Source organism: Argiope bruennichi, chromosome 9 (genome assembly GCF_947563725.1).
Source record: "Argiope bruennichi chromosome 9, qqArgBrue1.1, whole genome shotgun sequence".
NCBI classification, from domain to species: domain Eukaryota; kingdom Metazoa; phylum Arthropoda; class Arachnida; order Araneae; family Araneidae; genus Argiope; species Argiope bruennichi.
The window spans coordinates 38,520,425-38,533,579 of NC_079159.1; the positions used below are offsets into that span (position 1 = coordinate 38,520,425).

Genomic DNA, 13,155 nt, shown 5'->3' on the forward strand with positions numbered 1-13,155 from the left:
ATCACTTAAAATATTAAATACCGGTATCAATTCAATCTTACTTACTGGTTCCGCTTTCACAGCATTTTCAACTTCTTTTAACGAGTTCGTAAATAATCGCCTGAGTTGTGTTCTTTCTTATTTTAGATAATCCATGGTCCTGTCGCGGGCACCAATTTGTAAAAAATCTTCAATAATTACTATGGATGTGATATGAGAGAACACTTTAATTGCGAATATTTACATAAAAAAGTTTCGAAAGCATATTTACATCGAGGAAACGAAATCTGAATGAATTATATCATGTGGAGTTGAGTTGCAACTGGTATGACGCTTACAGAAAGCATTTTGATATGCTGCTTTAAATTCTGGAAATTACTGTAAGCCAACTTATACACAATCTTTCTATAAGCCATAATAATAATAATAAAAAAAATTAAGGAACTTAATTTTGAAAATAGCACGATATGACTACTAAATGTAATTGTTGCCACTCACCATTAATTTTTGTATTTCTTGTTTCTTTAATTCTACTCTTAGCTTATTCCAACTTGGAATCTGGTAACTTCTTTTTAGTTTAGGTTACGAAAAAATAAAAATAAAATTTGGCTTTTGATGTGATTACGTTAACTTACGCTTTTTAATAGTGTTTATATAAGTTTTCATCAATATTATGTAAGTATTCTACGCAGGATAACTTTCTCTACTGTAAATAGCCTCATTATCTTTGTGTCATGTTGTGAAAATAAATATATTTAAAATGAAAGGAGAGTTTGCATTGAGTCATAATAGTAATTTTATCATTAAAACATTAATCATAATGAATCATTTTAAATTTCCATAACGCCATCTATCGGATGATGTGAAACAAAAAAGTTGTAAAATAAAATTTTATGAGCCATGCTACTCACTTGTGGCATAGAATAAACGGAATTATTCGTAATTATTCTTTGGCATAATATTGTAATATTTCCAGAAATTTTCAAATATTCTGTAGAGAAAGGAGACTTTAAGAAAAAATCTACAACAAGAACCAGCCATCTAAAGGGTGTCCCAAAATCAAGCAATAAGTGAATTTGCCACCATTCGTACAGTAAAGTGTTGGCAATCGTATTAAAAAAGCATTTGACAGCTGATAGTATAGGTTTAGTAAAAACAGAGCGTTACACGATAGAACGCTAGATGTAGACGGCTATAAAATGCGTATCAATGATTGTGAAAATAATTCACGATGTTTGGAGTGAAATGGATCGTCGCAGGGATGTGACCAAAGAAAGTCACTTTCGAGTCGCGATTATTTGCCAGGTAGCACAGCTTGTTGTACAATAGTGTGCAATATCTTGTGATATTATATTATTCAATATCGAACAATATTTCGAATAGTGTTTAATATTTTTGGAATTTCTAAGCCCCAAATTCAAATTTATCGAAATGTAAGAAAAAATTCACTCTTAACTTTTCATTCCGGGATCTCCTAAATGATATAGAATCGAAGTATTTCAAGGTGAATTATATCACATAAACATCGAAATCATTGATCCAAGTATTCTCAATTTTATCATCACTTTTATTTGCAGTGTCACGAAATTGGATAGTGGGAGTTATATGGTGTGGAGAACGCTCAATCAACAGGCGGCAGTAGAAAATAAAACAACGACGTTTATTTACACGAAGACACACAGGACAGCACAAAGACGACAACTATATACAGCACATAAGACGATTATCTTCAGCCGAGACGTGCAGCAACAACAGCATACACAGCAGCATATAACAAGACAGACAGACAGTAGCGCACAGCTTAGTTCAGCACTCGCTTCACTCCGTCGCTGCTCCGCTTATCTCTGGAAGGTCGGTTCCGACTACTCTTCGACTCCACTGGTCCACGACTCAATTCACCACCGGTTCACCACTTCTGGGTCACGACTCAATCCACCGCTGGTTCACCACTCGACTCACCGTCTACTCCCCGGCAGCTGCAGCTCCTTTTATAGGTCTTAGGAGAAGGGGCTAGAAGCCTCTCAACCAATCAGGAACGTTCGAGGCCTAACTCGGTCCCTACTGGACGGATCGGGAAAATTCTCGATGTTTCGTTTATAATCTATTTTGGCGCCAAATTCGCCAAACTCGTCGCCAAGCTCTGGGACCCCCTATGGAACTGACTATGCTGGGAAGCCGCCTCACAGGTTCGTAACAATATATAGCTCTATGTCATTGGGCAATAAATAAACATTTAATAACATCAACTAGTCGATATTATTCCATCTATTTAATAAATATAATGTTACTAAATCTTACTATAATTTTATTTATTATTATTTGATTTATATATATAGATAACTATTTGGATATCGAATATAAATATTTTGAAAGTTGTCTGAAAGAATAAGTTGTTGCGTTCAATGCTGGTTTCTTTAATCCATACTTTTGCTGACTATTTGACACTAATTACACATGGCAGAACCAGGAACGACAAAAAGGAAAATAGTAACCCAATTTTGTCAAATTTTTTTTATTAGGTTAAATTAAAAAAAATCTATTATAGGAAATGCTTCAAAAATTATTTTTAGATTAATAATTACATGTATATTTTCCAAGAAAAATAAAACGACTCTTAAACGAAATTCAATATTATAAAATTAGTAATTTTAATATTAAAATTAGAAATGATTTTAAATGTTTTCTGTCTTTACATATAATGTCTTCATATTTTATTTTGATATTCAAAAACCTTTAGTCATACAAAGGATTTTAATGGAATGATAAAAATTAGTTCTGATAAAAAAAATTGGACAATTTATGTATTCAACACTGAATGAGAAAGCCCCCTCATATTTTATCATTATATTCAAAAGCTTTTATATATAAAAGTAATTTTAGTGGAAAAATCAAAACGAATTGCAAAATAGGTAAATAAATATATGAAATTTTGGTATATTCAAAGAGGACTAAAGGAGTATTACTTTGAGACGCCAGCGTCTGGGCTGAGAAAGATGAACAAAGTGGCTCCATTCAGTCTATGGAATATTTTTTTTATTAAAATTCTGGAAATTCTATCAAACTATTTCATATGATGTTCTAAATTTTTTACTCTATTTAACTATAGTTAACTATTATATGGAATTCTTTACTATATTTAACAGCTAAATCAATTCAAATGGACTATCAGACATAGGCGCTGCTCAAGCAGTTTTAAGAAATTTTCAAAATAAATAAATAAATAAAATAATAAATAAATACCATTAAATACCAATCGATGATAGAATATTCAATTCTAATCCCATATTCGCAAGCAATCCATTTGATGCACACACAGACATGTCTGGAATCAATAGCGATATTAGGTTTTCTGTCTTCAATTTCAAGCATAATACCATTTTTTTGAAAAAAATATATATTGTTTTTACCTAAATTTTCAGCAATGAGCTTAGTTGCCAGCTGATTCTAGAAAAATAAATCTAAAATAAATATTTTTTTTTACCGATAATCACCAGATAAGTGTTAGGCTAAAATCTGACTTATAAATATTATAAGTCGTATTTAAATTTTATATGTTTAAAAAATTTAAAGTAATATTGACGTGGTGGCTGGAAAATATACCTGGACAACATGAGTAATGATCGTGTGCCAAAATAATGACTATTTCTACTGCGTCAAAATATACCTGGACAACATGAGTAATGATCGTGTGCCAAAATAATGACTATTTCTACTGCGTCAAAATATACCTGGACAACATGAGTAATGATCGTGTGCCAAAATAATGACTATTTCTACTGCGTCAAAATATACCTGGACAACATGAGTAATGATCGTGTGCCAAAATAATGACTATTTCTACTGCGTCAAAATATACCTGGACAACATGAGTAATGATCGTGTGCCAAAATAATGACTATTTCTACTGCGTCAAAATATACCTGGACAACATGAGTAATGATCGTGTGCCAAAATAATGACTATTTCTACTGCGTCAAAATATACCTGGACAACATGAGTAATGATCGTGTGCCAAAATAATGACTATTTCTACTGCGTCAAAATATACCTGGACAACATGAGTAATGATCGTGTGCCAAAATAATGACTATTACTACTGCGTCAAAATAATGACCATTACAGGAGAAGAAATGGACATTCAGGTTCTTTATTTTTTTATATCAAATTCAGAATGAAAAGAAATATTAGATTAGACCAGAAAAAAATATTGATTAATTTTGATGATTCAGAATTAGCAGACGGATTAAAAGATTAATCAAGCATATGGATTAGGCAAAAATTTTCAATTTTCAATCTGTATACCTTTTTTTTCAGTGATGATATTATTGTTACGGCAAAGCATATTTAAGGTTCATAATAATATATTTGTTTTTAAACTTAATTTCCCACTCAAAATGGGTGCAATATATACTATATTTTTACTTTCCGATTCGTGATCAGCTTTACACTGTTTGGATAAGCTAAATCGACGTTTTACTTGTTTTTTTCTTTTATTTTTATTTACTTGCAACTTATTGTCAATTGCAATCGGAGCAAATTTTTTGAATAATCCTATATTATATCGCATTTTTATGAAATAATATACAATATAATGTAAGTGAAAATTATAACTTTTTTTTCACAAAATTTATCTATCCAATCACTTAGCGTGTTTTCTCACAAGAGGGGAATTCACATATCGAGAATAGCATTCTGCAATGCTTAGAAACATCGAGATTTATGCAAAAATGACAAAATACGCGTTTCCACGTGTAACAGATAAACACTACTTGAATTCACATCAAGTTTAGAATAGCTTTGAGGCTTCGTCCATTTGAGGCTTTTCCTTTCAGAAATGCTCAAAGGAATTTTGTTTTTTCAATTTTTTTAAAAATCCGCTAAAATTTATGGATAAAACTTAAAATAAAGTTAATCATAAGTTTTTTTAGAATCGACGTACTGAGATTTTCTAAAAATGGTAGAACAATATATATATTTTTTATTTACAGGGTTTTTATTAAAAAAAAGTAATTTGTAAACTCCTTTTTTTAATAAAAGTAGTTTACTAGTTGCAGATGGTGCCTAATCAATTGGAAAAATATTTAAAATATACATAATTCAAAATATTTTAATTAAAAAAACTTTAAACGTTCCTAAAAAAACGAACTTAAAATGCTAAAAGAACATATTAAAACTTAAAAATACTAAAAAATTGGAAAAATACATAAACTAAATATTTGTTCAAAACACTGCATAAATAAATGAAATTACAAAAAAAAATTGTTCATAAATAGTTTTGTAAACTTAATTTTTTTTCTACTTGACATAACGGACAGCGTAATTCTTGAAGAACATAAAAATAAAATGGTTTTAGAACACAATTTATATCATTTATGAGCTGTCATCGGCAAATAACAAATTAAAACAAAAGCATAAAATTAGATTAGCACAGTTTTAAAATTGAAATATTTATTCATGTAAAATTGAGGCACATTTTCGAATCGTCTCTAAAGAAAGTGTAGCGGTACTACAACGTGCAACTAAAAACTGACATTTGCCACGAGGTTCAAATCAAATTGATAGGGCCGCTTTGTGGTTATTTTTGATCTCGGCAAGTATGCAAATGAACGACTTCTTCAGTCTCATGCGCACGCTCTCTACACGCTTAAGCTCGCGAAGCAAGAAAAAAAAAAAAAAAAAAAAAAAAACGCTGCCGCGAACGGAACGATTTTGACTGAATCTTTAAGCGTTTTTTCACTAATCTCGCAGTTGTACAAAGTCTTGTAAATATATTGTAATTAAATTTTCTTTAACTTAAACCTTGTTTTCTTAGCTCTAGCATATTTTAATTAGGCAGGCAAATTTGTAGGTTAGGTAATTGAAACTAGCACTAATCCACAAAGGGGTCACCCGGATAGAAGAAACTTTAACGCATCAAGATGACTAGCGAGCATAAAGATGTTTCTCTAACGACTAATCCTTCAACAAATGACGATTCCAGTCCTGTCGTTGCTAGAGTGTCGTTCAAGGCACCACCATTTTGGAAACAGAATCCCAAATTATATTTTGCACAGATTGAAAGCCAGTTCGCCATTGCTGGAATTACAAAAGACGAAACCAAGTACCATCATGTTGTAGCTGCCATTGAAACAGATGTGATAGCACAATTCAGCGACATAATTTTGAACTCACCTGAGGAACTAATGTATGAAGCTTTAAAGGAGTGCCTGATTGAGCAATTTGCAGATTCAGAGACTCACTGGCTTAAATTGCTTCTACAAGAGCTGCAACTTGGGGACGATTGTCCGACTCAACTCCTGTGCAAAGATGGCAGACAAGGTCTTGGAAGTTACTGACTCGTCATCCATCCACTTGGTCGAAGGCCTGAATAGCGGATGCAAGGACTGCCACACACTTCGAAGGCAAATCGAAGAGCTCTCTAAATCGGTCAAAGATCTCCAGGATACCAGAACAAAATGGAGAAGACAATCCCGAAGTCCAGCTCGTGGAAGATTTTCGAGAAGCCATTCTAGTTCACGAAGATTCGACCCCAGTGCTGGAATTTGTTGGTTTCATCATAAATATGGAAGCACGGCCAGAAATTGCAAAAAACCTTGCAATTACAATCAGGAAAACTAGAAAGGCCATTGCTTGAGGCCACAAGCGTATAAGGCCAATCTAAAAGAATGTTTTTGGCCGACAAATCAACTGGATTCCGATTTTTAATCGACACAGGTGCCGAAGCCTCCGTCATTCCACCAACAACTATCCAAGAAAAGAATTGCACTGCCTCTAAACTCAAACTATTTGCAGCAAATGGAACTACTATTTCAACTTTTGGCGAAAAATTTCTTACATTGGACCTAAACCTTCGAAGAGTGTTCCGGTGACCATTCATAATAGCATCTGTATCCCACCCCATCATTGGAGCCGAATTTATTAAAACCTTCGGTTTGCTGGTCGATATGAAAAATAACCGCCTCATCGACACGAGCACTGGAAGGAAGATTTCAGTTCAAATGATAGCCTCGTCTGAAGGAAAAAATCACTCTTCTTGCTGAAGACTCTCCTTACAAAGAACTTTTGACGGAGTTTCCCGAAATTACTCGAGTGGAAGCAAAGGCTAAAGTGAAACATCAAGTGGAACACCACATTGAAACGACTGGACCTCCGGTATTTTCAAGGGCAAGAAGACTTCCACCTTAGAAGCTAATCATAGCCAAACGAGAATTCCAATACATGATTGATCAAGGCATTTGCAGACCATCCAAAAGCAGTTGGGCATCACCATTGCATATAGTACCGAAAAAGAATAGAGATTGGAGACCTTGCGGCGATTACAGAAGACTGAATGCAGTTACAAAGTCTGACAAATACCCGATACCTCATATCCATGACGTGGCTCTTCTACTAGAAGAAAACACCTTTTTTTCAACTATCGACCTTTTTCGAGCTTACCATCGAATTCCGGTGAGAGAAGAAGACATACCGAAAACAGCAGTCATCACGCCTTTTGGACTTTTCGAATTTCCCTTTATGAGCTTTGGCTTATGTAACGCTGCGCAGACATTCCAAAGATTTATCCACAGCATTTTGCAAGATCTAGACTTTTGCATCCCCTACATCGATGACGTCTTGGTAGCATCGAAAAACGAAGAGGAACACATCAGCCATCCGTATCCTTTTTAAGCGTTTTCAAGACCAAGGAATTCGAATCAACCCTTCAAAGTGTAATTTTGGAAAATCTCAAGTAAACTTCCTTGGATACAAGATTACCGAAAAGGGAATACAACCAATGGAAGACAAAGTTTCCTCAATCGTCAATTTCCCCAAACCCTCAACTGTACAGGAGATGAGACGGTTTTTGGCGATGATGAATTTTTACAGACGTTTTATCCCGCATGCCGCATCCACCCAAGCTCCATTGTTTTATTACCTGAAAGGTGCAAAGAAAAAAGACAAAAGACCTATAGTTTGGAGAGTTGAAGCTGAGAAAGCCTTCCAACAGTGCAAAAATGATTTGGCAAATGCTGCAACTTTGGTTCACCCATCATCAAATGCTAGTATTTCCTTAACCGTTGATGCACCCGACACAGCCATCGGAGGAGTTCTACAACAAAGCTCTTCAGACGGCTATCAACCACTTGCCTTTTTCTTAAGAAAACTATCGACGGCAGAAAAAAAAGTACAGTGCTTATGACAGAGAACTACTTGCAGTATACGCACCCGTTAGGTATTTTCGTCACATGCTGGAAGGACGTCAGTTTATAATTTTTACAGACCACAAGCCTCTCATCTATGCTTTCCGACAAAAGCCGGAGAAAGCAAGCCCTAGACAACTCAGACACCTTGATTACATTGGTCAATTTTCGACCAACATCCAATACATTAAAGGAGCAGAAAATGTTGTAGCGGATACCCTATCAAGGATTACAACTATCGATACACCATCTCCTATTAACTACAACAAGATGGCTGAAGAGCAAAAAACTGATGCAGAGTTTCAGGAATTACTATCTTATCCTGACAAGACTAATCTAAAACTCCAACCCATGTATTATCAAGATTCGAATCTATACTGTGACACTTCTTTAGGGATTCTTCGACCATTCGTGCCTAGACGTTTCCGCAAGATCATTTTCAACTCATTCCATGGAATATCTCATCCCGGAATCAGATCTACACAGAGGCTTCTGAGCACAAAAGTTGTTTGGCCTTTCATGAAGAAAGATATCGCAATATTGGCTCGATCCTGCTTAGAATGCCAGCGCAATAAAGTCTCAAGGCACATAAGATCACCTCTAGGATCTTATCAACTTCCTTCTGCAAGGTTCGAACACATCCACGTTGATATTGTTGGAAGACTGCCACCTTCGAGAGGATAACCATACTGCCTCACTTGCATCGACCGCTTTACAAGATGGCCCGAAGCTTTTCCAATCCAAGACATCACTGCAGAAACAGTTGCCCGTACGTTATACGAAAATTGGATTTGCCGCTTTGGAGCCCCATCAAAGATAACAACCGACCAAGGAAAGCAGTTTGAATCTCATCTATTCAAGTCCTTAGCTGCACTTTTGGGAACTGAAACCATTCGGACCTCACCATATCGACCATCCACAAATGGAATTATCGAGCGGATTCACCGAAATCTAAAGTCCTCAATAAGATGCCATGCAGACCAAGGATGGGCGGATGCACTTCCTACGGTATTAATGGGATGGAGAGCAACTTCCAGAGAAGACCTCGAAGCTACTCCTGCACAACTAACTTACGGAACTAACATCAGGTTGCCAGGTGAATTTTTCGTGGAAAACAAATCCAGGATTGACCAGACAACTTTTGTTGGTAAACTACAACACCTTATGCACAAGCTCAGACCAGTTCCGGCATCATCGCACAACCGTGAAAATGTTTTTATTCATAAAGATCTACCCAATTCATCTCATGTCTTTGTTCGGCACGACGGAGTTCGCCGTAGCCTACAATCGCCATATCAAGGCCCCTACAAAGTTTTGTCGAAGTCAGACAAACTTTTTAAGTTGCTTATGAATGGAAAATCATCTTTTATCAATGTAGATCGACTGAAGCCAGCATTCCTCGCATCGGAACACGAGCCACCGACAGCAGTTGGTAAGAAGCAAGAACCAGTAATAACAACCACTAGGTTTGGCAGAAAGGTTCGCTTTCGAATTGATCCAAAAAATCTACGTTGACACTGGAGGGGGAGTCCCTGTAGCGGTACTACAACGTGCAACTAAAAACTGACATTTGCCACGAGGTTCAAATCAAATTAATATTGCCGCTTTGTGGTTATTTTTGATCTCGGCAAGTATGCAAGTTAACGACTCCTTCAGTCTCATGCGCACGCTCTCTACACGCTTAAGCTCGAGAAGCAAGAAGAGAAAAAAGAAAAGAAAAGGAAAAAAAACCGCTGTAGCGAACGGAACGATTCTGACTGAATCTTTAAGCGTTTTTTCACTAATCTCGCAATTGTACAAAGTCTTATAAATATGTTGTAATTAAATTTTCTTTAACTTAAATCTTGTTTTCTTAGCTCTAGCATATTTTAATTAGGCAGTCAAATTTGTAGGTTAGGTAATTGAAACTAGCACTAACCCACAAAGGGACGCTAGGTATCAACGGATTGTTTTCGAAATCGTTAGATAGGTTTGTGCTTCCAACAGTCCTGAAATAATTTATGTTGCTTGGGCCGTTAAGCCGTTGAAAAAAATTACCAATTCCGAATTTTATACAACACTCTTGTTCAAATATACATATTCTATAGAATTTTCTTGATATATTAACATTTTATACAAAAATAAAAGTGATTATTTGCTGTGATCAAGGCAGACTGAATTCTGAAGCCAGAGTTTGACTATTTAGACCATTGATTTCAATGGCCACTTTTTGGAAAAACCATTAATCAACACAGCAATTTCTCTAATCAGTTCACAATTGGCTTAAAATAACGAAATTTAAAGTTTCGGTTTCAGCCAGTTTTAATTGCAGAAGTGTTTTTTTTGTTTAAAATTTTAGTGTATCTAGAATATTTCATCAAATATCTATACTTATAATAAAGCTCAATGTGTGTGTATGTGTGTGTGTGTGTGTTGGCGCTCTACAAGCCAGGTCATTTGACATACAGCTACCAAATTTGGTACATGTATACCTTAGAGGTCGGGAATGTGCACCTGGGGTCCCTTTTTTTGAAATTTTAATTAGAATTTTAATTATTAATTAAAAACTAACTTTCCCGCCAAAAAAATCTTCCATTTTCCCCACCGCCAACTTTTCCGCCAAAATAATCTTCTATTTTCCCCAACGCCAAATGATTTAGGCTTTAGTTCTTTTTTTCTCCCAACAGTAATGAGGCTAGGGTTAAGATTTTTCGGCGGATTATTTCAAACGATTCTGTTTATTTTCTTAATGTTTTATGCATTTAAAATGAAACATTGTTAATTAATCCATGTTTCAGATTCATTCTGAAGTACTTTTGAATTAAAATAACACAGAATAAAGGAAATTAAAAATGTATAATCTGCATAGCGTTACCCCAACTGGCGTAGAAAAATTCACGCATTTGCGTTACCGTAAAAGGCGAAGAAAATTCACGCATGCGCACTGTGTTCTGATTGTTGGCATGGCAACCATTAACAACGGACGATTTAAATTACTTTTAGGTTAGTTGTATGCTTTTGTAAGTAAATTGTATTTATGTTAGTTATATATTTTTTTGTATATGCTTATAGTTTTAAGTACATCGTTTTTTAAGTAGTTTTTTTTAACCTGTTTTCAATGATTTAAATTATTTTTAGGCTAATTGCATGCTTTTGTAATTAAATTGTATTTATGTTAGTTATATATTTTTTGATATATGCTTATAGTTTTAAGTACATCGTTTTTTAAGTAGTTTTTTTAAACCTGTTTTCGACCGATTATTTTAAACGATTCATTTTATTTTCTTAGTGTTTGATGCATTTAAAATGAAACATTGTTAATGAATCGATCCGTTCATGATGAATCTGAGAAAATTTTGTTGACAAATTCTTGAGATATTATGTAAATTAAGAAAGATATTCTTTAGTGCCCATAAAGTTTAAACGCTCAGTGACTGTATTATCAGTAATCATATTATTAAAAAAAATGCTTTGTTTCAGTAAAAAATATTATTATATTAATTGCATATTAATCCTTTACACTTTAATTTAAAGCATAAATTCTACGAGGGGTAACAGAAAATTAGAGAGATACATATCACGTTATGACTGAAGGCCTTTATAATATTATGAGTGAATTATATGACTATCAAAATTTGAAGTTTTAAAATATTTTGCTGAAGAATCTATTAAAGTTGGAATTGCATAAAATATTTAATTATTAAAATTTTAATGAACATTAAGATTGGCGAACCGGCTGGTCGCCAAAGGCGGCTAGTAATTAATAAAGTTAGGATACCTTAATAAAATTTAGACTACTTAATTTTTTTGAGAATTAAACTAATTAGATAAAAAGCATAAAATATGTTAGCAACTGCGCCATCTGACAAGAAAAAAATAAAATGACTTTGTTTTTTAATGAGAGGACGAATGCGGTGATTGTCTTTTTTTTTGGCTGTGTGGCATCCGCCAAAATGATGTTTTCCACAGCATGTTTCGCTCGGATTATTTATAAATGCACACTGTTGCAAATTTGTAGCATTGTTTTCTAGCACAGCTAGTCCCGGTAAGGAAGATAGTTTTACTGATAGATCTGATAGATGGTGAATGGTTGTCGAATGAATGACCTCCTTTCTTGGCGAAAAGTTTTGGACAAATTTGGCGACTTTGGCAAAAGTTTCCGAAGCAGTTGGAATTTTGGCTATATATCGATTAGGTGTTAAGATACGATATCCTTCTAAAGGCTTCGAAATTTATCACGGTGGCTACAATAATCCGAGTTACGGAGAGAAGCAGTAACTCGGTTGAAAGCAGCAAACGATTTGGGAGACACAGGTAGTTGAGTAAAGGCTTTCTCCTGCGAACTCTTTTTTAGCGCTTTATGCTGCTATCGTTATTTATTACCGATTTGCTGCTGTTTATTGAAAGTATTGTTTTGTGCTCACTTCATCTGTGTTTTACTATTCTGAATTCGGGATTTCCTGTAGGATAAAGCGTTATTATTTGTTATTCGCCAGCTGGACCTTTCACTATTCAACAGACGGATGGATTTTGGATTATTTCTCGAAACCATTTTTTTAAACTTTTATAATATAAATATCTGTGCTTCTGTGCTGGGACCTGTGAGTCTTGTTCCTCTGTGTATATCTAGAATAAAAAATAGCTAAAAATCTTGTGGCAACTCATTAATGTTTTTCTATCACCCAGGATGATACAACGAATTTCCTTGCACCATTTTGAGCATTTTTTAATTGAAAGTATGCACTTTCAATTCAAAACATCTAAGTTTTATAACTTAAGTATTTAACACATAAGTAATAAAAATGGATTAAGTTAATCCTTTATTAAGTAATAAAGAAGGGATTAGCTCGAGTTGTGAAGCCTAAAATGGCTAGTGCGAAGAAAAGAAGCTTCAGTTTCCTCTGTCCTTAAAACGGATTATTTTTGCGCAGACAGCTGAACATAACCTTTATAACTTTAAAGTAGATATACAGTGGCTCCCAAAAGTGTTCGTACACTAAAGAAATTTGCAGAAATT

General features: G+C 34.5%; 2 protein-coding genes across 2 annotated transcripts; both read left to right on the forward strand.

The window, feature by feature from the left end:
- Nucleotides 1-5,897: 5,897 nt before the first annotated feature.
- LOC129984925 (uncharacterized) lies at nucleotides 5,898-6,314 on the forward strand. Its single transcript, XM_056094873.1, has one exon. It carries the CDS (start codon nucleotides 5,898-5,900, stop codon nucleotides 6,312-6,314), a length of 417 nt encoding a protein of 138 aa, XP_055950848.1.
- Nucleotides 6,315-9,173: 2,859 nt separating this feature from the next.
- LOC129984926 (uncharacterized) lies at nucleotides 9,174-9,674 on the forward strand. Its single transcript, XM_056094874.1, has one exon. The coding sequence runs from the start codon at nucleotides 9,174-9,176 to the stop codon at nucleotides 9,672-9,674; it is 501 nt and encodes a 166-aa protein (XP_055950849.1).
- Nucleotides 9,675-13,155: the final 3,481 nt, after the last annotated feature.

Bases quoted from the DNA above. Each gene is read 5' to 3' on its own strand.
- LOC129984925 (XM_056094873.1), top strand. From the start codon at position 5,898: ATGACTAGCGAGCATAAAGATGTTTCTCTAACGACTAATCCTTCAACA.
- LOC129984926 (XM_056094874.1), top strand. From the start codon at position 9,174: ATGGGATGGAGAGCAACTTCCAGAGAAGACCTCGAAGCTACTCCTGCA.